General features: G+C 35.0%; 1 protein-coding gene across 3 annotated transcripts in view; it reads left to right on the top strand.

Annotated features, from left to right (window-relative positions):
* Window positions 1–25,721, top strand: part of LOC142339615 (endothelin-converting enzyme homolog) — a 106,110-nt gene that overhangs the window by 37,166 nt on the left and 43,223 nt on the right. For all 3 annotated transcript variants that reach the window (XM_075389779.1, XM_075389777.1, XM_075389778.1), the window contains 6 exons: window positions 10,371–10,533; window positions 10,997–11,172; window positions 12,081–12,320; window positions 13,801–13,959; window positions 14,856–15,091; window positions 21,844–22,050. In XM_075389779.1, the coding sequence (XP_075245894.1) occupies window positions 10,371–10,533; window positions 10,997–11,172; window positions 12,081–12,320; window positions 13,801–13,959; window positions 14,856–15,091; window positions 21,844–22,050 (1,181 nt within the window). The remainder of the gene's footprint in view (window positions 1–10,370; window positions 10,534–10,996; window positions 11,173–12,080; window positions 12,321–13,800; window positions 13,960–14,855; window positions 15,092–21,843; window positions 22,051–25,721) is intronic.

Here is a 25,721-nt window from a genome sequence, read left to right on the forward strand (position 1 = left end):
AGTCTGCATGCAAAGCTTCCTTATGTTTAGTAAGGACTTATTTCGTTCTCTCTCAAGATGATTTTCGATTGCTCTATGCCTATCTTTATGATATCCGTTTTGATGTATGTATTTTGATTGAATCTATTGCCATACAATTAAAGCGAAGAATTGAGGAGGCTGGATGAATATATGCGTGCAAAACGAAACTAAGAAGTACTCTCAAATTGCTTTCTCATCGAAAACAATTCTTCGTTTTCCTAAAAAAATGATCTAATAATAGAGACAATAATCAATTCAAGAAATTTTCATACATTTTCCGTTCAGTGAAAATGAAAGTTTGTTTATATCAGCATGAAGTACGTCAGGTCAGGTCGGAATTTGGCCCAAACGTCTATTTGTTCTGCATATCTAACAAATTTTTTTGACTGTAGCGAAATTTGACTGTTCCAAAGAAGTCATTGAAAGCCGACAATTGCGTCGGTGTTTATAGGATCCATCTATAGTGAAATTTGTTGCTTACTTTTCGTTTGTTTTCGACATTCTTTTTAATTTTTAATTGCCGCCGTCTGGCTCTCAAACGGCTATTATTTAGGCGCTCTCCTTTTTTACAATTCAAAGAATTTGAATTGTATTGGAGCACTGTCTTTTTTACAATTCAAAGAATTTGAATTGTATTGGGGCGCTGTCTTTTTTTTACAATTCAGAGAATTTGAATTGTATCGGGGCGCTGTCTTTTTACGACTCGAAGAGGAGTATTGGAGAAGTCCCTTTTTTTAATCAATTTTATTGGAATGATTTTTGAAGCGGAAAATGAAACACGTAAAAAAATTTGGAGTGATTTTGTTGCTGAAGCGAAAAGAGTGTTATTTTGTTCATACCGCTGTTTTCCAGAGAGCGAGAAATTGAGGTGTGAAAAAAATATTCTGTAAGCGAGCGAAATTTTTTGTTCACGTGCGGCATTTTTAAGCAGTTTTTCTTTTCTTTGGTTAAGAGGTTTGGTTATGATTTTGTTTCAATTTTAGGCTAGTTCTGGTTGTGGTTTGAAGGTTTCTGGAAATTCGTATGAATTTTATGCTAATTCGGAGGTTTTTTTTCAGGTATTTTGCTGATTTTCGGGATAATTTTTGCTTTTTTTTTGACGATTGTTTTGTTTTACTAGCAAAAATTGGTATTGAAAAGACCTTTTTACTTGAGCAAACTTTAGATAACAATTGGTTTTAATTTTGTGGATGATTGTTGAGAAATGTAACATAAAATGGCGAAAAATGGAACTTTTTTAAAAATGTTTTTGCAGTTTTTCAGGGGTTCTTTTTCAGTTTTTAGACAGGTTTCTTAGCCTATTATGACTCGCATATTGTTTTGCGAGCATCTGGATTCCCTATTGGCTTTTGCGAGCAAACGAAATTTTTCTTTGGATTTATGTGCTTTTGTAATATTAAAAAAAATATTAACTTTTTTCTAGACTTTTTAGTTCAAGTTGTTTTTAAGAGCTTTAAAATAATTTGGCCTCAAATTTTTTTAGAAAAATTTAAATGACTGGTCTTAGTAAAAATCAGTTGTTTTGATGAAGTAATTTTAGCAGAGAGTTATTTCGGGATCTCAATTTATAACTAAATTTGGTCAGATTTTTTATCGTATTTTAACAGATTTGATTTTTTTTTGTTTCATGGTTTTGTTTCAAGATAATCATAAATTAGTGAAGGACGTATTGTCTGATAAGTCGCTGAATGGCATTTAAATGGATTTCCACTTCCAGTCGTTTCCGGAATTCTTCCGGCTATGTTTTAAGATCTGTTCACACATCGAAACAGGAAGTGGAGCGAAAAAGCGAGTGGTTATGCGGCGTGAAATTTTTTCGCTCTAATTTTAAAGTAGAATGAGAAAACGGTGTTTGAACAAAAATTCGCTTTCTCGCTAGTGGTTTTTGTTCACATGCGGCAATTTCACTTTGATTTATACTTTTTTTGGTTTTTTGGATCGAATTGTTTTTCTAAATGGTTTTTCTAATCCATTTCTAGTTCATTCTAGGCCTAGTTTTCTTTGTTTGAATCAAAATTCAATTTCTGGCTAGTGGTTTTTTGTTCACATGCGACATTTTGACATTGATTTTCAGTTTTTTTTATCTGATTTTTTGAAATGGTTTTCCCAGTTCACTCATTGTCCGTTCTGTTTTTTCTTATATTGATTTTCTTTTTTTGTTTTCTGGAAATGTCTTTCCAAATTCACTCATTGTCCGTAATAGGTCTAATTTGTTGTTTAGTCGATGAAAATCTGTTGAATTGTACTTCAGGACTTGTCCTGCTATGTTTTTTCATACGCTTTACCTTTTGATCACGTTCTTCGTTTTGCATAAGTCACGACTTTCACGTTTGATTTCTGACTTACCTCACTCGCTTTCAACTGAATGGTTTCTAAAATCAATTCACTGAATGAATTACGAAAGTTAGGGAATACAGTCAAAGTCAAAAGAGCGAAATCAAAAGAGATGGGATGAACCAATAAAGCCCGGTCGTTAAGTCATTGACAATTAGGTTATTGGTTCATTAGTGTTTGCTAGCTGACAGTTTTTAGACAGGTTTCTTAGCCTGTTATGAATCGCATATTGTTTTGCGAGCATCTGGATTCCCTATTGGCTTTTGCGAGCAAAAGGAATTTTTCTTTGGATTTATATGCTCTTGTAATATTAAAATGTTATTTTCCAGTTTTTTGTTCACATGCGGCATTTTGACATTGATTTTCTGTTTTTATCTGTTTTTTTTTTGGAAATGGTTTTCCCAGTTCACTCATTGTCCATTCTGTTTTTTCTTACATTGATTTTCTGTTTTTTTTTCGGAAATGGTTTTCCAAATTCACTCATTGTCCGTTAGGTCTTTTTGTTGTTTAGTCAATGAAAATCTGTTGAATTACTTCAGGACTTGTCCTGCTATGTTTTTTAATACGCTTTACCTTTTGATCACGTTCTTCGATTTGCATAAGTTTATAATTTCACGTTTGACTTTTGACTTACCTCACTCACTGTTTCAACTGAATGGTTTTTAAAATCAATTCACTGAATGAATTACGCAAGATAGTGAATACAGTCAAGGTCTAAATAGCGAAATCAAAAGAGACGGGATGAACCGATAAAGCCCGGTCATTAAGTCATTGAGAATTAGGTTATCAAAGTTCATTAGTTTGCTAGCTGACAGTTTTTAGACAGGTTTCTTAGCCTATTATGACTCGCATATTGTTTTGCGAGCATCTGGATTCCCTATTGGCTTTTGCGAGCAAAAGGATTTTTTCTTTGGATTTATATGCTTTTGTAATATTAAAATATTAACTTTTTTCCATTTTTTTTTCACATGCGGTATTTTGACATTGATTTTCTGTTTTTATCTGTTTTTTTTTGGAAATGGTTTTCCCAGTTCACTCATTGTCCATTCTGTTTTTTCTTACATTGATTTTCTGTTTTTTTTCGGAAATGGTTTTCCAAATTCACTCATTGTCCGTTAGGTCTTTTTGTTGTTTAGTCAATGAAAATCTGTTGAATTACTTCAGGACTTGTCCTGCTATGTTTTTTAATACGCTTTACCTTTTGATCACGTTCATCGTTTCGCATAAGTCACGACTTACACGTTTGACTTCTGACGTACCTCACTCACTGTTTCAACTGAATGGTTTTTAAAATCAATTCACTGATTGAATTACGCAAGATAGTGAATACAGTCAAGGTCTAAATAGCGAAATCAAAAGAGACGGGATGATCCGATAAAGCCCGGTCATTAAGTCATTGAGAAGTAGGTTATCAAAGTTCATTAGTGTTTGCTAGCTGACAGTTTTTAGACAGGTTTCTTAGCCTATTATGACTCGCATATTGTTTTGCTAGCATCTGGATTCCCTATTGGCTTTTGCGAGCAAAAGGAATTTTTCTTTGGATTTATATGCTTTTGTAATATTAAAATATTAACTTTTTTCCAGTTGTTTGTTCACATGCGGCATTTTGGCATTGATTTTCTGTTTTTTAATCTGATTTTTTGAAATGGTTTTCCCAGTTCACTCATTGTCCGTTCTGTTTTTCTTACATTGATTTTCTGTTTTTTTTTGTTTTTTCCTGGAAATGGTTTTCTAAATTCACTCATTGTCCGTAATACGTCTAGTTTGTTGTTCAGTCGATGAAAATCTCTTGAATTGTACTTCAGGACTTGTCCTGCTATGTTTTTTAATACGCTTTACCTTTTGATCACGTTCATCGTTTCGCATAAGTCACGACTTACACGTTTGACTTCTGACGTACCTCACTCACTGTTTCAACTGAATGGTTTTTAAAATCAATTCACTGAATGAATTACGCAAGATAGTGAATACAGTCAAGGTCTAAATAGCGAAATCAAAAGAGACGGGATGAACCGATAAAGCCCGGTCATTAAGTCATTGAGAAGTAGTTTATCAAAGTTCATTATTGTTTGCTAGCTGACAGTTTTTAGACAGGTTTCTTAGACTATTATGTCTCGCATATTGTTTTGCGAGCATCTGGATTCCCTATTGGCTTTTGCGAGCAAAACGAATTTTTCTTTGGATTTATATGCTTTTGTAATATTAAATTTTAACTTTTTTCCAGTTTTTTTTCACATGCGGCATTTTGGCATTGATTTTCTGTTTATCTGATTTTTTTTTGGAAATGGTTTTCCAAGTTCACTCATTGTCTGTTTTTTTTTGTTTTTTTTCTGGAAATTGTTTTCCAAATTCACTCATTGTACGTAATACGTCTAGTTTGTTGTTTAGTCGATGAAAATCTGTTGAATTGTACTTCAGGACTTCTCCTGCTATCTTTTTTAATACGCTTTACCTTTTGATCTCATTCTTCGTTTTGCATAAGTCACGACTTTCACGTTTGACTTCTGACTTACCTCACTCACTGTTTCAACCGAATGGTTTTTAAAATCAATTCACTGAATGTATTAAGAAAGTTAGGGAATATAGTCAAGGTCAAAAGAGCGAAATCAAAAGAGACGGGATGAACCAATAAAGCCCGGTCATTAAGTCATTGACAATTAGGTTATCAAAGTTCATTAGTGTTTGCTAGCTGACAGTGTTTAGACAGGTTTCTTAGCCTGTTATGAATTGCATATTGTTTTGCGAGCATCTGGATTCCCTATTGGCTTTTGCGAGCAAAAGGAATTTTTCTTTGGATTTATATGCTCTTGTAATATTAAAATGTTATTTTCCAGTTTTTTGTTCGCATGCGGCATTTTGACATTGATTTTCTGTTTTTATCTGATTTTTTTTTTGGAAATGGTTTTCCCAGTTCACTCATTGTCCGTTCTGTTTTTTAAATCAATTCACTGAATGAATTAAGCGAGATAGTGAATACAGTCAAGGTCTAAATAGCGAAATCAAAAGAGACGGGATGAACCGATAAAGCCCGGTCATTAAGTCATTGAGAAGTAGTTTATCAAAGTTCATTAGTGTTTGCTAGCTGACAGTTTTAAGACAGGTTTCTTAGCCTATTATGTCTCGCATATTGTTTTGCGAGCATCTGGATTCCCTATTGGCTTTTGCGAGCAAAAGGAATTTTTCTTTGGATTTATATGCTTTTGTAATATTAAATTAACTTTTTTCCAGTTATTTGTTCACATGCGGCATTTTGGCATTGATTTTCTGTTTATCTGATTTTTTTTGGAAATGGTTTTCCAAGTTCACTCATTGTCTGTTTTTTTTGTTTTTTTCTGGAAATTGTTTTCCAAATTCACTCATTGTACGTAATACGCCTAGTTTGTTGTTTAGTCGATGAAAATCTGTTGAATTGTACTTCAGGACTTCTCCTGCTATGTTTTTTAATACGCTTTACCTTTTGATCACATTCTTCGTTTTGCATAAGTCATGACTTTCACGTTTGACTTCTGACTTACCTCACTCACTGTTTCAACCGAATGGTTTTTAAGATCAATTCACTGAATGTATTAAGAAAGTTAGGGAATATAGTCAAGGTCAAAATAGCGAAATCAAAAGAGACGGGATGAACCAATAAAGCCCGGTCATTAAGTCATTGACAATTAGGTTATCAAAGTTCATTAGTGTTTGCTAGCTGACAGTTTTTAGACAGGTTTCTTAGCCTGTTATGAATCGCATATTGTTTTGCGAGCATCTGGATTCCCTATTGGTTTTTGCGAGCAAAAGGATTTTTTTTGGATTTATATGCTCTTGTAATATTAAAATGTTATTTTCCAGTTTTTTGTTCACATGCGGCATTTTGACATTGATTTTCTGTTTTTATCTGATTTTTTTTTTGGAAATGGTTTTCCCAGTTCACTCATTGTCCGTTCTGTTTTTTAAATCAATTCACTGAATGACATAAGCGAGATAGTGAATACAGTCAATGTCAAAATAGCGAAATCAAAGAGACGGGATGAACCGATAAAGCCCGGTCATTAAGTCATTGAGAAGTAGGTTATCAAAGTTCATTAGTGTTTGCTAGCTGACAGTTTTTAGACAGGTTTCTTAGCCTATTACGACTCGCATATTGTTTTGCGAGCATCTGGATTCCCTATTGGCTTTTGCGAGCAAAAGGGATTTTTCTATGGATTTATATGCTTTTGTAATTTTAAAATATTAACTTTTTCCAGTTTTTTGTTCACATGCGGCATTTTGGCATTGATTTTCTGTTTTTTATCTGATTTTTTGGAAATGGTTTTCCCAGTTCACTCATTGTCCGTTCTGTTTTTTCTTACATTGATTTTCTGTTTTTTGTTTTTTTCTGGAAATGGTTTTCCAAATTCACTCATTGTCCGTAATAGGTCTAGTTTGTTGTTTAGTGGATGAAAATATGTTGAATTGTACTTCAGGGCTTGTCCTGCTATGTTTTTTCATACGCTTTACCTTTTGATCACGTTCTTCGTTTTGCATTAGTCACGACTTCACGTTTGACTTCTGACTTACCTCACTCACTTTCAACTGAATGGTTCTTAAAATCAATTCACTGAATGAATTACGCAAGATAGTGAATACAGTCAAGGTCAAATTAGCAAAATCAAAAGAGACGGGATGATCCGATAAAGCCCGGTCATTAAGTCATTGAGAAGTAGGTTATCAAAGTTCATTAGTGTTTGCTAGCTGACAGTTTTTAGACAGGTTTCTTAGCCTATTATGACTCGCATATTGTTTTGCTAGCATCTGGATTCCCTATTGGCTTTTGCAAGCAAAAGGAATTTTTCTTTGGATTTATATGCTTTTGTAATTTTAAAATATTAACTTTTTTTCCAGTTTTTTGTTCACATGCGGCATTTTGGCATTGATTTTCTGTTTTTTTATCTGATTTTTTGAAATGGTTTTCCCAGTTCACTCATTGTCCGTTCTGTTTTTTCTTATATTGATTTTCTTTTTTTGTTTTCTGGAAATGTCTTTCCAAATTCACTCATTGTCCGTAATAGGCCTAATTTGTTGTTTAGTCGATGAAAATCTTTTGAATTGTACTTCAGGACTTGTCCTGCTATGCATACGATTTACCTTTTGATCACGTTCTTCGTTTTGCATAAGTCACGACTTTCATGTTTGATTTCTGACTTACCTCACTCACTTTCAACTGAATGGTTTCTAAAATCAATTCACTGAATGAATTACGAAAGTTAGGGAATACAGTCAAAGTCAAAAGAGCGAAATCAAAAGAGACGGGATGAACCAATAAAGCCCGGTCATTAAGTCATTGAGAATTAGGTTATCAAAGTTCACTAGAGTGTTTGCTAGCTGACATTGGTATTAAGCTTATTAGCTGTCAGTTTTGAAGCTGAATTAAGTTTGGTTTTAGAATCCAACCGAAGCTGCATGCCGAATTAGAACATTTTTTGACACTGAAACAAAATAGAATAGAAAAAATTTGGTCAATTTATCTTTTTCTGTTTCAATCCCGATGTGCATCAATCCCTATGTTGATGATTTTAACCGTAAATATAGCAAACTGTGGGTACTTAGCCAGTTTTAAATTATTAAGTGTCATTTTCACATGGAACTCGAAAATTTTAGAAGTTTTAAACTTTTCAAGTCATTGGAAAGAAAATGCATACGTGATTGCACCTAGTGGCTTGACATGTTTTTTTTAAAATTTTTTGGCCAAAATACTTCTTACTGCAAAGAATTCTTACTCGCAAAAAACGCTGAAACCTGGCGGAACTTTTACAAAAATAGAAAGTTTGCATATCTTTCAAGTTTGATTCGATTTAATGTTGGTGGACCCCTTTTTTGCTGGACAGCATTTCTTGGTGGACCCCTTTTTTGCTGATTAACTCTCAAATAGATTAAAAATTTTCGGATGTTCCACAAAAATATCTCAAGATGGTTTTTGTTTTCCTATGGATGTTTGATTATCAAACGATTCCTATATCAAAGCAGAAAATTGAGTGCTTTGCTGCGATTTTGTTTTCTAGTTTTATTTCTCAAATAATAATGTAGTTTCTCCATAATTGCAGCGGTGCAGTGCATTAACAGTTGCATATTCTCAGCTGTTCTTTTCCATTATCTCCACATTTCAGACTCCTCATTTTGTGAGCATGAATGCCTTTTTGGTGACTATGACCACTTTTTTGCGACTGAAACGTTATCATGGTACCATTACTGCAGCCAAGATTGGTCAGGCTATGGTCAAACTTGAATCTATCTTTAACCTAGCGCTCATCTTCACATAGACAGCTACGCTATATTTCCTAGTTTGAAAAACGTGGGTTTGTCTAATCCAACGTTTTTCTAATTAATTCAGAATGAAAGAAAGGATCGTAACAAACAGCTAATGTTCCTTTGTTGATGTTTAACAAGTAAAATGATTAAGGTAAAAATGAGCTTGTAATGGTAGCGTCATGTTCGGAAAAACTTGATGATAACTCCTCGAAAAAAATGAAATTCGAAAATTCATTGAATTGAATTATTGTAAACGGAACGAGCTCTCCAACTCACATTTATAGGATGTCAAAAACAAACAAAAAGTGCATTAAATTTCATTATAGATGGATCCTATTTGTTTTTACAATAAATAGATTAATCGGCAAGCACTGAGTTAACCATAAAAAGCAGCTGATCTTACAGTTCCTCCTCGACATGTGAGGTCAGAACGACAATATTTCAAGCTGGGACCAACCATGAGTAATAGCTATCTTTTTTATACTCAAATAAGTGATTGTTGGCTAATTTGTATTTTGTAACAGTCATGTTGCTGAAAATAGTTTTTTTGGTATCATATAACATGGTGATGGGTTGCGGAAACTAGGATGAAGGATCTATATTCAATTATTATATACAGTAGATAGATCTATCAATTTTTAACTGGGTCAGGGAATAGAGTCAAATGATATCAAAAGATGTATCCTGTATCCATGTACACACATTCACTTTTGCTCTTTCACTGACATTTTCAATTGTCTACTATAAGCACACATCAAATCAATCAATTGATTTCTATTCGATGATAAATCACTTGGAATTGTCAATTGGAGACATTCTGGGACTGGACTCCGAGGAAGTAATGACTATTAGTTATGATTAGTTTTGAAACCTTAATGGCCTACCGTTAAATTAATCGATATTCAATTCAAAAGGTCACCAAGCCCACTCAAAATTTCTATATACAACTGACTTTTCATGCGTTTTCAATTTAAAAAAAGACTGTTGATGTTTGAGGAAGTAATGTGAATTATTTATTGTTATTTTTGAGACAAATAAATAGATTATATTTGGCTCTAAAATTGGCCAGAGTTTAGATTTGACTGTTTGAACTTTTAAACGAGCTTTATGAGAGAGTAATTCTGCTCCGAGGTTGTTTGCTTTGTTTTAGGTTGCAGACAGAGTTAAATCTACTTTTAATTTTCTCATTCTTTCGCGAATTTCACTCTTATTTGTTCTATACTGTTTCAAAAATTAACGCCTTTAACCTTCGCGAAGTTCATTTGCGATTATCAAATTTTCTAATTATTACAGAAAATTTTTTCGTCGCATTTTGCTGATGCATGTGTAAAAAAATTGTCTGAAAATTATTTCCTTATCAAATTTTTTGTACTGATTTTTTTTCGGAAGTGTTATATATTTTCACGTACTTCAGACAGCTGTTTCTCTCGACGACGCTAATTGCTGGTTTTCTCTCATTCTCAAGACTTGTAAAATTGAACTAATTTGCTAATTCTCAAAATTTGTTTTTACCGTAATTTTACAAGTTCGCACACGTGACATTTTCAGTAAATACTGCCGGTTGAAACGTGAAGAAATTCATCAAGGGTAGCGGGAAAAGGAAGTGGTATTGGTGCACAAAATTACAATCGGTGATGATTTCTCCTCACTAAGGCTTTTGTTATTATCACTGACTATTAGCACCTCAGTTTCAATAACTTCCCATAATTATGATTTGTGATAACATGGAGGCTGTGACTGTTCAGGGCTCCGACGTGACGACAGACAATGCCCTGGGGGAGTTTTTGGGGAAGCGAACTGCCCTGGAAAGGATGTTGATGGTGGTCATCATTCTGATTATGTTCATCATGGCTATTCTCATCATTGCATTTACCTGTTCAACTGCACGTCCATTGCAATCCGAGCAAGGTTTGCATGTCTCACAATGTTTAAAAATTCGCAGCTATTTTGTCCCCCGCCTCCACACCTTAACCCCAGATGAAATGTTGCCGCCTCAATTTTTGATAAATCTTGATAATTCGTGCTTAATCATATGAATTCGCGGTAAATCTTGTTTAAAGCTGCATCTTAATTTTTACAATTTAGTATGTCTTGCCATGTCATGGTTAACTTTTCTTAATTATCTTGCCAAGATCTTGTTCCTTGATAGCCATGCAAAGGTCATGCAAAATCGTACAAATAGTAACTACCATGTCAAGATCTTTGCAAGATTTACCAAGATTTAGTATGTTTCTTATCAAGGTGTACCAAGTTTCAGTTCACTGGGTAACCCCAAGTGAAATGTTGCCGTCTATAGTTGAAATTTTTGCACCCTTGTCAGAAACAGATATAGTTTCTGAAAATGCATTTTAGGTATTTAGAGCATGTTTAGGATCTAAGTTGGGAGAGTTGTGTCTGAGTGAGACGTGTGTGAGAGTGGCTGGTGAGATCTTGTCTAAGATGAACAAATCGGTGGATCCATGCACTGACTTCTACACTTACTCTTGTGGAAAGTGGCTCACCGAGACAATTCCGCCAGACAATTATGGATCATGGAACGCGTTCCAGGTATGGTTTTTTATTTATTAGGTGATTGTAAGAAGAATTTATTTAGGACTTAAATTTTAAAGACAAGTAGTATTGCATAATGAATAGGCGATGAAACAAGTCTACTTTAACTGCCCCCCCCCCCCCCCCGAATAAGCAGCAAAATGATTGCACTCAAATTTGTTTAGCTAGTTTATTTTTTGAGATGTTCTTTAACAATTAGCTTTAGTTTTTTAGTCCAAGAGCTGAAGTTTCCCCACTTAGAGGTATTTGTATAAGTAGCATTTTCAGATATATAATTTTTACTGGTCTTTTGAAGAGATGATTTTTAATTGTGTTGGTCTTTTTTATGCAAATTTTTTTGCTTGACCATTTTTGCGCTTTTCTTCTAGAACATTCTTTCACTTCTCAAGTGACTTTTTCACGCTTTTGTTCTTCATTTTTGAGTGATCTCTATTGCTCTCACTCCGAAGTAAAGCTTGTTGCTAATATAAAGTTGGTTGCAGCATAGCAATAGAAAGGGGCCAATAGCACAGTCGGTAGTTCACATATTTATAAAGCTGAAGGTCAATGGCTCGAATCTATAAAGCGGGTGGTCAAATGTTTTTGCACCCGCTTGTCGTTCGAGAGCAATTCTTTCGACATTAGTCGGTCGGTTTATGTTTAAATTGTAATCTAGGATTCGAGTTCAATCGTGTTTAGTGGTAAATTTCTTCTTTGAAATTCAACAGATCCTTAAAAATGACTTCTGTGGGCAGTTTTCTAAACTGCTGTATATCGAATACTTTGTTTTCAGTAATTTCGTTGTGTTTTATTGAGCTAGCTATGGCTGCTGGACGCTCCTCGAGTTCCTCTTAGAAGTTTATCCAATTATTCTTATGATTTTGAAATGCCTTGTATTTAGTTTTTGTCAATTGTTAATGATTTAGGAGTTGAACGAGATGCTAACTTTGAAGACGAAGCGAATCCTGGACACGTGGGGAAAAGCAATGCCTGATTCCAGTGCCAAATCTGATCCCACGAAGAAAGCAAATGGAGGAAGTAAGGAGAAGAGTAGCAATGGGAGAAAGTTGCTGGATTCCCAAGAGAAGACCTACACCTTCTACAAGTCTTGTGGGGGTGATGCGAGAGAGACATTGGGACCCCAGCCTATGCTTGAGATACTCGAAGTTAGTTCGATCCTTCGATCCCTGTTGAGTCGGATCCTGCAAGTGTTATAAGTAGCTCCCGGCATAAATTTGCAAATGTTAAGCCAGAGCTATGGATGCTTAAACAGAAGAGAGAAATCGTTTTTTATAGCTGCGAAGCTGTAAGCTGAGCGTAGCTATATTGCGGTGCTCTTGGTTTTTTCACAATTCAAAGAATTTGAATTGTATTGGGGCGCTGTCTTTTTTTAAAGATCTGTTCTCACATTTTCATGATTTTTGAAGTCAAATTGGAGTAGTGATTTTGGTCACGCCGAAACAGGAAATGGAGCGAAAAAGCGAGTGGTTTTGCGGCGTGAATTTTTTTTGCTCTAATTTTAAAGTAGAGTGAGAAAACGATGTTTGAACAAAAATTCGGTTTCTCGGTAGTGGTTTTTTTTGTTCACATGCGGCAATTTCACTCTGATTTTTACTGTTTTTTCGATTTTTTGGATCGGATTTTTTTCTAAATGGTTTTCCCAATCCATTCACAGCTCATTCTAGGCCTAGCTTTTTGTTTGAATTAAATTTTCATTTCTCGCTGGTGGTTTTTTTGTTCACATGCGGCATTTTGACATTGATTTTCTGTTTATTTCTTATGTTTTTGTTCTGATTTTTTTAAAAAATGGTTTTCTCAATTCACTCATAGTCCAATCTAGGTCCAGTTTTTCTGTTTAGTCAATGAAAATTCTTTGAATTGTACGTCAGGACTTGTCCTGCTATGTTTTTTTCTTTCGTCGTCTGACTCTCTTTTTTCGTTTTACATTTGTTCACACAGCAAAGCTGAAAAAGTCAAATTTTCTGAATGACTTCTTCCTCTCACTAACGGCATTTGCGCGCGTGACGTCATTTCTCACTCGCTTTAGCAAAAGTTTTTAGGTTATTTGCGTGATTAGATTTTGATCATACGTGACTTACCTCACTCAGTAAAATGACTTTTGCACTTTAAAACTTTAGTTTAATTTGAATTTGTTTAAGGTCAAAGGAACTCATGTGTGCAGTAAAGGTCCCTAATAAGAGGCTTCTGCGGAATGAATTTTAACAAGCTTTATTGATTTATCGCTGAATGTTTTTTTTTACCTAGTTTTTTGAGCGGTGTCGATTTTTTTTTTCAATTTAGATCTGTATCTGTTTCTATCTCTATTATATGGCACGCAGGTCTATTCTTTCGCAGCTATTCCGGCAATCTGCCGGCTATGTTATAACTTTTCAAATGCGTCTGATTTACAGTTTTATAGGTGTGATAGTAATAGCTGAGCGAACTATCGCCCATCAATTTTTAGGCTTCTGTGTCTACGTACTGAAAGGTACTTGGTGACTAAATGCTCCGAACCAAAGTTTTGGTCAATCATTTTATAATGGTTGGTGTTTGAAGGCCACTTTTGGTTTGCGGATTTGACCTTTTGCGCGACGTTTCATGTTTTGAAAATTTGGTATGATTATGGTACAATTCTCTTTATTTCAGTACACTGGTGGGTCGACAGTGTTCGAGGACAATTCAAAGATAGCAAATATAGACTTCAAGGAGACAGACAAGCGCATCACTAAGAAGTTCGGAGGCAGTTTCTTCTACGACATGGCTGTCTATCCCAAAAACTCCAACACCACCAACAACATTCTCACTGTAAGTCTTATTTTGTAGGAAGCTGCCATTTTCCCGCGGGGCCACGAACTAGTTTCATCATTTCTAATCTGTAGCGACTTGATTGTTTCTTAGAACTCCTGTAAGAGTTTTTATAGAATTGGCGTCCCAGTAATGCATATTAATGGAAAACTGACTGAAGTATCCATGATATCTAATCTGAACACATATTACAACTTTGAAAGTGGGGAAGAGACAGTAGAAGGCTGGTCAATTGAGTCATGATTGTTAGGAGTTTTAAGCAAGTGTTAACTTCCATTAAAATGGCCCCGTACTTTATTAGAATAAAGTATCTGTTTCCTTTGCCCCGTAAAAATATTTGCGTGATCAGCCCGTGTGAAAAAATACGAATGCAACATTTTGAAATATATGAAAAACGAATGCAAGATTTGTGAAACATGTGGAGAGCAATTTGTTTGAATATACCTTCATAAAATTGTTAAATAACCATTAAAGAGGATCCACATCCTCAGGGTAAACAAACAGTCCCCGAACTAGTATCGCGGTTTGGACGCCTAGTGTGCTACACCATTACTTTAACTGGTCTGAAGTTTTTGATCTTTAGTAGCATTCGTGTTCCTGTAAGCTTCCAATTTACAAACAAGTAAAACTTCTATGCTATGCTACAAAATATATCCTGTCCCATGAATTTGAAATAATCGAACGTACGGAGACGCTAATACATTCAATTACGCATCAATGTGGTCGTGTGAATGCCAAAGATCCATTTTATCTGTCTTGTCTACGTGTTTGAGATTAAATGTAAACATTGACACTTGAACTCGGCCCGGTGCTTTTTTAAAACGTTCGATTTTTTTGGGACACGCTATATCAATATTAGTGGTTCTGATGAAACAATGGTACTGGTGATGTTTCAGATTGGACCTCGGACAGACTTGAGTCTTGGCCCCTACTCTACTTACAAAAACATCTCAGAAGCCGATCCTCGCATGAAGGCATTCAAGTATGCCATGCAAGAGGCATTCTACTTACTCACAGACTCCTTCCCAGATATCACTCTCACTGACCAACTCAAGTCACGCATCGCCAACAAGATCCAACAGATCATCGACCTCGAAGTCGCGTTTTCTCAACTAATCACAGACCAGGACAAGTATTACAACTTTGCATTTTTGGAGATTCGAAAATATTTTTTGTTTTAAAAGCCTGCAAACTAATGTCATCCGACGCGCTGATCGGTGTGAAAATATAGCTTACAGTAACAGATTAAAACTGACAGGGAACGGCAGTTTTGTTTAAAAAATTATGTTAAAGAGTGCAATAAAGTGTTTAAGAGCTATCATTTGGAATTTCTAGCATACCGGTTAACGATTGATAGGACCTAAGCGCGCTAATTTCATTTGACTCGCATTTATTTATTTTAATAGCCGCCGTCAGCCTTTCATAGGCGATTATTTAGGCGCTCTCCTTTTTACGACTTGGAGTGTTTGCTGGAGTGTCTTTTTTTCACGACTCGGAGAGGCGTTATGGTTTTCTGTTTTTACGATTGGATGAGGAATTATGATATGCCATTACTCTCAAAGGAAATATCAACTTTGTCTGATCGTTTTTTTCGTCTGACCATTTGACTTCTTGTCCTCAGAGACGATATAAACAGCTAAAGCCCTGAGGGTATCAAATTCTCTGGGAACCTTACGGCTCACTAGTCTCTACGTATGCGATTCCCGGAAAAATTGTTTAAGACATAAATTCTTAGTGTGAAAGGAGGTTCTTTGAGTTTGACCTGTTCCCACTTAACCCCAACCACGCTTCATCCCCTGCTCCAACTCATTCAACCTGTAGCCACGCAGGCGCGCCCCAAACCGCGTAGAGAAAAGTGGTGGTCTTTTTTATGCCGGTTTCCAAAAGATCAGCAAGTAATAAGCGTAAAGAAAATTTTAATTGGGCTAATTTTTTTTTTCAAAGTAGTATAATTGTTTCTAAATCCAACTGTTCCAGGCAGAATGGTTTGTCTCATCTGTAATGACCCATAATTGTACTTGTACAATTATGGTTCAACCCATAATAAATGTATCAACCCATAATAAATGTACAATTATGGTTTAATACAGATGAGACAAACCAGTTTTCCTGGAACAGTTGTATTTAGAACTACTATACTGCTTTGAAAAAGCCGAACGAGATGGAGAATTTTGCTCGCTTAAAGAAAATTTTTTACGCCTATTTTTTGATTGTCTTGGAAACATGCATAAACAAAACCACTATTCTTTTCTCTACGCGGTTTGGGGCGAGCGTGCGGGGTTACAGGTTGAATGAGTTGGAACGGGGGATGAAACGTGGTGGGGGTTGAGTGGGAAGAGGTCGAACTCAAGGAACCTCCCTTAAAACTATTAATTTATGTCTCAAACAATTTTTCCGGGAATCGCATACATAGAGAATAGTGAGCCGTAAGACTCCAAGAGAATTTAATGTCCTCAGGGCTTTAGATGTTTATATCGTCTCTAAGGACAAGAAGTCAAATGCTCAGACAAAAAACGATCAGACGAAAAGCTGATATTTCTGAGAGCAATTAGTTACCATAACTCCTCATCCTTTTGCTTTAATTATAGTCGCTATTTGTTTCAATTGATTGCCGTTAAATTTGATTTGTTTTTGGAAACGAAATTAGACGGAAGTTTTGGCCTCTTTTGGAAATTTTCTGCCTATTTCTTTTCGTTGTGTGCTACTACAGGGGGCATTTGAATGTTTGAGAGGCCAGTTTTGAACTGATTGTTTTTTAATAGCTGCAAAAGGATAGCTGAGACTGTTATTGGCCTTTTCGTAGTTTTCTTTTCATCGTCAAGATTTTTGTTACCACCATATGACGTCAGGCACTTTGTTCATTCGTTTGCTTTTTGTTCATTCGTTCATGCAATTTCAACTAAATTGCGTACATGACGTCAGTTTTTACATAGGGATTTTGGCCATTGGCGTGATTAAATTTTTTGCCATTTGTGACTTACCTCACTCTCAAAAATGGCTTTCTTACGCTGAAATTGACCTTTCTTTACTTTAATTCGAAGAGATAAGGTTAAATGAGTGCTTGTCAATCTAATTAAAGCTTTTTGAGGGCATCCAATAGAAGCAGCATTGAGTTAAGCATATTGTGGTTCCAGAGTAATTCATCAGGCGTAAGCTGGTTTATGTTTGTATCAATGTATTTTTCAGCTGGTACAACTTTTAGCTAATCACAAATATTTTGTTTTCAAATTTGTTTTTTTTTGAAGAAACAGTACTTGCTTTGTAATGTTAAATAGCTCTCCGTAGTTAGTGGTTTCAATCTACTTGAGTGTTCCCTGCTTTTCTTTCTTTGTAATTTTTTGGAGTTGGCAGTTGGAATTTTGCAGTTTTTTAATTTTTTTGTTCCGATTCCTTTTTTCGCAATTCAATGTATATATGGTGCATAGCCGCCCTCAGCTTCTCAGCAGGCTGTTTTGCGCTCCTTTTTTACACTCCGTGAATTGGTTTGTATTAGGGCTCTGTCTTTGTACAGTCCAAAGTATTTGGATTGTTTTTGTGTGCAGTTTTTTTAAGATCTGCGCACTTTTTTCCGCTTTTTCAAGTCAGTGAGAAGTTAAATTAGAGTGCCAATTTTAGTTACGCTCATCTTGTAACGGGAGCAAAAAAATTGATGAGCAGATGTAAGGCGTGTTTTTTCTCAGCCCACCTTTAAAAATTTCGAGAAGTTGGTGTTTGAAGAAGGAGTGAGAAGTGAGAAGTTGTTTGAACAAACTTTCGTTTTTCGAGAGGGATTTTTTCACGTGCGTCAATCTGACTTATTTTTGCCGAGTTTTCTATCTTGAATTCTTTTAATATGATAAATATGTGTTCTAATTGTGCCTTTTTGCAATTGTTTGAACTCATCAACCGGCAGTTAATTCTTGCAAGCTTGACTCAATTTGTCATAAAATATTTGGTTTTTGACCGTTTTTTAATATTTATTTTTTTACTTAGTGTCACAAATGACAGGTATGTTTAATTGCTAATGAGGCATAAATAAACGCAATTAATTGTTTCAGCTAACAGCTATTGGTTTACCTGACTCGACTCCACTTTTCTCAAAAATTTCAAGGGAATTTTGAGTTTTCGTACTTTTTCTCTTTGTTGTCTTATCGTTCAATCTCAATTGAGGGTCGGGTGTCATAGTGTGCTTATGGTGTTTATTCTAATCGATTTCTCCGTTTCTGATCAAGTCTATTACTTTTGAAGATTTTATTGGCGAGTTAGTTCGTTTATATCTTGTCTCGTTTATGGCAGGTCTCATGGTTGCTAATGACAATTAATTGTATTGAGAGTTTTTTTATACCGTAGATTTGGATTTCTGTGATTTTCAAAATATTTGTTTTGACACTTCTTTAAGAATAAAAGTTGGTCAGTTGAGTCTCGCAAGTTAATGGTCTCATCACTTTGTCCCAAAAACATCAGTTCTCCTTGGCTTCCAAATGTGGCGTACTGGGTCAACTTATTCATTGATTGGGTTACCGTTTGTTTTCGAATTTGTCAGGTAAATTGGTGAATCTTGCCTTCTTTTGTAGTTATTTTGTAGGCATTTGCTAAAAGATGTCTTATGAGTTCAGGATTGTTATTTGTATCCAATCCATGGACGAGTAGAGTCACTTCTATTCATAATTTGATGATAGTTTTTTAAAGATATAATTACTGTGTATGTCCATTTTGTGAGCTACTTTATGTTTTGGTACTTCAAACGTGAACCACGGAAAATGATACTATTTTTTGCAATTTTCAATATCTCGTCTTTTTTTTGTAATTTCAAACCTCAGGGGCCATAAAAGCTCCTTTATTGTCTGATTATAGGTTACTGCTTAGTTTCTAGTGGCAATGGAACTGTTTTCAACTAAATATCACCAATTTCAGCCATTTTTGATAAAAATTTTCTGATTTTTTATTCATATTCCTAGTTTATCGATTTTTATGAATGAAACGTTCTAAGACTTGAAATTGGCTTACTAGATAGGCTTTATTGAATGATCAATTTTTAAAACTTTTTTGAACGATATTAACGGGACAATGATAATTTTTTAATTCTTGCAGATGGGTTACTTGACAATTTCGGAGACAAAAAATTTGTTTTGAACATTTTATTATTGCGAAATTCAGATACTTCAAGATTTGCTATTTCGTTTTTTTAAACTATTTGTTATTTTTCTCGAGTTTTGCTATCTTTTTATGTATCTCTGCCAATGATCGTACGTGGGTGAATGGGTTTATTTAAATGGATCAAATGTGGCCATCAGGATAAAAGCTTCAATTTTAGCAATGATTATTTTTTTAGTTCGTTTGATTAATTTAGTTTCTCAACTTTTGAGATTGGAGATTGTTTTTTGGCTGGCAGTGTTCAATTTATCTGCTGTTCATTTTCGTTAGATCCAAGTTTTTCGTTCGGTTATTTGGATTGCTTTTCAAGTTTTGTCCTGCTATGTTTTTTACTTCCTCGAATAAAATTGTGTTTCGCTTTACCTCATTTGCTGCTTTTTCGACATTTTTGCGGAAATTTTTTGACCTCTTCAGGCTAGTTTTATTCTTCGCTCATTTGCTCAAAGTGCTTTTAAACGGCATTTGTTCAGCAAAGCAGTCTAAAATGAAAGGAGTCATAAAAACGGATTCAAAAGTAGAAACGGGATAAACCCATAAAGCGCAATTAATTTTATATGCGTGCTACTTGAAGTTTGTTTTTGCAAGTTATAGCTACCATCTGTAATGCTTATTGGCTTTGTTTCTAGCCATTTTTTCTATCAAAAAGTAACAGGATTATGTGTAATAACAAAATGAAATCAAAATAGTTCGCACTTTAAAAAAAGTTTTCTTACATCAGTCAGTTTTTTCCATTTTTTTCTGTTCTTTCAATCCCGGTCGGGGATATGGGAATCAATGGCGGCTATTTTCTAGCAATCATTTTTTTTGCATTACGTAATTGATTGAACAGAAACTGTATTTGAAGATCTGTTGCGAATAAATGCCTTTTTCTTGTTTTTCCTCGTTTTTACGAAATTTGATCGTCGATAGCAGTAAGAAATCTGTTCCATTTGTTTAGTGTCCAATGTTTGGCTGGGTCATAAGTGGATTTTTACTTCGAGTTGATCCCGGAGTCGATTCGAGTTTTTTCCGGTAATGACTCATCTTCTCACTAGGTTTATTATATAATCAATTCGTGTGAGGTGGAGGCTAAAAATAGTTTGTGAGCAGTTATTTAGACAACAGTCCATTATGGTCTATTTTTAAAATAGACAGCAGTTTTATTTTTGAATGGCTATAATGTTTGAACACAAGTTGCTACTATTATGGACCAATTTATAGCTGAAGGATGTCAATTATTGGCTCCGGAAACAGGCATTAATGAGTTATTTCAGGCGCAAATCGAGAAAATGGAATACCATGGCAAACCTCGTCTCGCCTGTAATTGAATATGGTTTTGAAAAAGAAAAGATGCAATGCGTGATAAACAAGACGCACAATCACTCTTATTTATCAAAGGTTTCTCGAACTGGACAATGGGACGTGGTACGTGCATGTAATTTATCTCGTGATCAGTCGGTGTTTGTATTGCAAATATGCAAACCAGTCTTTTATGCACATATGTGGGGATTAAGCGACTGTAATGCTTAAATTTGTATCACCAAATTTGTTAACGTGAATTTGTTCTGCAATCATGTATTTGGCGTTCATGAACACTGGGACCTTTTAATAAAAAAGTCATACCTTTGCAGAAAAAACGAATTCGAAAAACTGAGCATTTTTATTTTAGACTATTATTAATGTCTCACTCATGTTCGGCGGTGATAGTTTCATATGAAGTCTCACGTGCCATTTAATTATATAGTCGGCGAAATAGTCGTTCTGGTAATTTTAACAATAGGGCGAATTAAAGTTTTGCATTAGGTAAATTGCAGGTTGGGTATAATGGCATTGGGTAAAATGGAATTGGGTAAATTGTCCAGACACCTGTAAAAATTGGCAGAAAAAAATCCAGGCTGGATATGTTCCTGCCCTCATTATTTAAAGTTGGAAGAATAATTTGTTCAATAGTAAAATTGAAAAATCTGTCGAGACGACGCAACTCAAACCCAAATCCAATTGACTGCAATTGACTGAATGCATCAATGATGGCATCAAAATTCGAAAGGGATGAAATGCGTAGTTTGTTTCAAAAATAGTGGAAAAAACAAAGTTATCTCTTTGCTTATTACAAAGCATAAAATTAAATTCACAGAATCGTAGTTTGGTGCAATCGTGGTTAATTAAAAATGTCATCAGAGAAACCTATTACATGTTTCACCCTGATTGTAATCTCGTTTTCTTGGAGTTTTGATTTTTATTAAATTCTTTCTTTTTCTTAATGGCCAATAAATGTGGTAAATTTAGATGTCGCATTTCAATAATTAACAATTATTATAAAAACAATTGCTGATGTGAGTCAAGTTAAATAAATTCCGATACCCAAATCTTTTCAAATTTTTTGATACTGTAAAAATTATTTTTGTATGATTAATGTATTATAAAGCAGTCGGAAATGGATGTTTTGGGTGTTTTTCGACTATCTGCTTCCTGTGCTTTGCTTGGCTTCATGGGGCTAATGTAATTTCTATTGCACTGATTCTTGCGAGAATGCACTGCTCTCGGTTTAATTACGGAACCGGAATTCAGAACTGTAAACAGGGACGGATCTTTTCCGTTTGTGCCCCCCAGCTTAGTGGGTGCCCCCCAGACGCACGTGCCATATTTTAACATAATGATTTACTATGTAATGACACGTGCTCTGTAACTGGGGTGTGCAAAACGTACTGGGGGGGGGGGGGGGGCACAAACGGAAAAAATCCACAAGGACTTATGATCATTATTTTTGCTAAGGATCCAAATGATGCCAACTGAAGATACTTATCTGATCACGAATTTGACGAGGCTGAAGCAAATAGTTCCCCAAGTGGACTGGGATGGAATCCTCTCCAATCTGTTCCAAGGTGTGGGAATCGAGATCACGGATAGTGAGCCGATCCAATTGCTGGACCCTGAGTTCTTCATGAAAGTGGGGCCTTTCCTTCAAAACACATCTAGAGAGTTAGTGTGTTCTAATTGATGATAATTATTGATAGTTGGGGTGTCATCGCATCGGCCGAGGAGTATTATAGCACTCCTGTTGATTTCTTATAAATAAAGACTGGACCCTTCCCTTCCCACACCACACACCCCCAATTACGCACAAACACGCGCTCAAAATCAGACACGCTTACACACACAACCAAACTCACCACAACCACAACAACACAATCACCAAACCACCACAACACAACAAACAAAAAAATTATGGCCTTCCCTTGGCACAATGAGGAGAGCCTCTATAAATTTCTTTGATTCTTTGACAAACTTTTGCGTGTCTCTTTTCAAAACAATTGAAACTAAATGTGATCAGTCTTGCATTCTAGAAGGAGATTGTTTAAGGTACGCCTCATATTGCTTCCGTTTAAATTTGTTTTTAATAGCCGCCTCATCTTCTCGGCCGGCTATTATAGCGCTCCTATTTTTTTTTACAATTCAAAGAATTTGAATTGTATTGGGGCGCTGTCTTTTTTTTACGACTCGAAGAGGAGTATTGGTTTTCTTCGGGTTTTTTTTTACCGGAAGTACTATTCGTTCAGCCGCTGTTTTGACCTAAAAATGAAAGTGAGAAAAATTGCCGTGTGAACTAATTTTTTCTGAGCGAGAGAAGTTTTTTGATCATGCGCTGCGTTTAGTAAATGACTTTTTGACTTTGAAAAGTAGTTTTTGACTGAATGGCACATATAGATAACCGTTTTTAGCCCTTTTTTCGTCTAAATGGCCCAGTTTTTTTGCTTTTAATTTTGTTTTTTGTTTAAATGATTTTTATTTGATGCTATATTGAAATGTAAACGTCGAAAATTGATACGACAGTGTTTCGCAGAGCCTGAAAATGCGTTTCAAGTTCAAAATTGGCACATATTTCATGATTTTTAAGTTAATTTTTGGCTTTTTTTCTATTAATTTCTTCATTTCTGGATCTTTCAGCCCTCTTTTTGTCAAAAATCAGTTAATATGGCAATTTTTTTTGTGATAATTCATAAACTCAACGCCTCTTTCTACCTCGATGTAATTTTGTCTTATAAAATTGTACTCATGCTAATCCGATTTTGGTAGTTTTTTTTGAATTTTTGTCAGTTTCTTTCTTTCGTTTTAATTACTAGAAATAGTCTTTTTGTGGAACATGAGGGACTTTAATTTCGTTTCAATAAAAAACAAATCATTTTTTGGCGTTAAGTTTTTGAAAAACATTTAATTTTTTTTCATATATGCGGTCTTGAAAATTTTTTGACCACTTTTTTGATGTTTCATTTTTTCTTATATTTGAATTCTGCTTTTTCTTTTATGCTCTGTTCAGGAAGATGAATTGTTGTCTCTGATAACTCGTTGTCTTTTCTTTGTCTCAAGTGCTGAACAATGAAATGTATTCGTTTTTCTTGATTTTTTTCAATTTGATTTTTATCTTTCAAAAATCAAGCATTAGTCTTTGTCACGGTGGTCCTTACATTGTGTCCATATTCTTCGCATTCTAGTTTTAATCATTCTACTTCTGTGCCCGCAACTACATTTATGCTGTTTATGTTTATTTTTCAGTTGTTGAAAAGTTAAATGATTTCAGCTTTTCCTCAGACTTTTGTCATTTCTTTGGTTTGCAATTGATTTCATACAAGATAAGGCATACTGAGAGTTTGCTAGAAAGCATTTTCTAAAGTTTCCACTGATTATAATTTAATGCTTTTTTATTCCGGCCTTGGATTTGTTTTCAAACGATTTTTTGCTTTTGAATATTCTGTTGCTTATATCTTTTCTATGATGAATTAATTTTTTGATTAAGTATGAAATCATGTGTATAGCATATATACAACAAGGGAGAAGTAGGTGTTGTTTTTGTCCTAATTGCAGTGGTTAGCAATCTAATTGTTGTGGTTTTCTGATTCTTAAATTTGAGCATTCTTTGTTTTGGAAAAATTGACTTAGTTTCTAAAATTATTATCTGCCGTTTGCTTTCGCAATCTTTTTTGAGATTAGAATCATGAATGATTTGAGGGCATTTGATAGCCCTGTCAGTTTTTTCAGACTATCAGAATTTCGACCACACAAATTTTTTCTTACCTTACGTGAACTCTTACGTTACCAAACGTTTTCAATAAAATTTTGTTCCTCATTGTGAGAGCGGATTAAATTTCACCAATTTTTAGATCAGTCCTGGAGGGTAATGAGTTAATGGTTTAATACAAAAGGTATTGACTTCAGCTACGATTACGGTTTTTAGATAAGTTTTGACGCTTCGAGTCGGTTCCGGAATTCTTCCGGCTATGTTTTTAAGATCTGTTCACACATTTTCATGATTTTTGATGTCAAATTGGAGTAGTGATTTTGGGCACGCCGAAACAGGAAATGGAGCGAAAAAGCGAGTGGTTTTGCGGCGTGCATTTTTTTCGCTCTAATTTTAAAGTAGAGTACGAAAATGGTGTTTGAACAAAAATTCGCTTTCTCGCTAGTGGTTTTTTGTTCACATGCGGCAATTTCACTTTGGTTTTTACTGTTTTTTTCGATTTTTTGGATTGGATTTTTTTTCTAAATGGTTTTTCCAATCCATTCATAGTCCGTTTTAGGTATAGTTTTTTAGTCAATGAAAATTCTTTGAATTGTACGTCAGGACTTGTCCTGCTATGTTTTTTTTTACTTCGTCGAATAAAAAAAATTTTCGCTTTACCTCATTTTGCCGCTTTTTCAACATTTTGCGTGAAATCTTTTTGACTTCTCTAGGCTAGTTTCTCTCTTCCTGCTAAAAGTGATTTTGAGTTTCAGTTGCTCAGCAAAGCAATTCAAAATGAACAGAGTCAGTATAAAAAAGTTGAAGTCAGAAATAGAAACGGGATAAACCCATAAAGCCCAATTTTAGATGCCCGCTATTTGAACGTCGTTCCTATAAGTCTTAGTTACCTTCTCTAATGCTTATTGGTATTGATAGTAGCCCCTGTAGCCTCTCTCTAAGAAACAGAAGTGCGTTATGTTCAACTACGAAATGCCATCAAAATAAATCGGACTTAAAAAATGTTTTTGTACAAAAATCTTTTTTTCAATATCTTCTATTCTTTCAATCCCAATCATGCTTATTGGAATCAACGGCGGCTATTTTCCGGCAATCTGCCGGATATATTCTCAAATTTTTGAGGCTTTATTTATCCCACGTTCTTGCCCGCGCCCCCGTCAGGCAGTGATTGTCTCGTTTTGCTTAAGCTAGCGTCTACCATAGCCGACTTTTCGCCGATTGTTTAAGAGCAATTCATCCAACGTTTGTTTTCAGATGTACCAATTTTGGAAATCGCATCCGGCGATATTCAGAGGAGTTAATTTGTAGTTGCTCAATGTAATCTCATTTAAAACTACGTGGGTTCAGTTTGCCGGCAATGATAAGGGACATTAATGTGCGTTTTCAGAGATTAAACAGAAGATATGAATAACAATAAATTTTTTAGAATGAATAATACAAAAATATTCGCTTCTGGTTGTGCTGGGAAATGCTACAAAATGTGAATTAAGTCTGTATATAAGTGTGCCCAGTAAGGCGAAACACCTCGATAACATCTGTACAAGAATCTGGCGAGAGAACGTCATGATAGGTACTCTCTGTGCTAAATGATTGCAAATCTTCATGAAAACGGATAGACAAGATCTCGCTGACGTTT

The sequence above is a fragment of the Convolutriloba macropyga genome, chromosome 5 (genome assembly GCF_964194025.1).
Source record: "Convolutriloba macropyga chromosome 5, txConMacr16.3, whole genome shotgun sequence".
NCBI classification, from domain to species: domain Eukaryota; kingdom Metazoa; phylum Xenacoelomorpha; order Acoela; family Convolutidae; genus Convolutriloba; species Convolutriloba macropyga.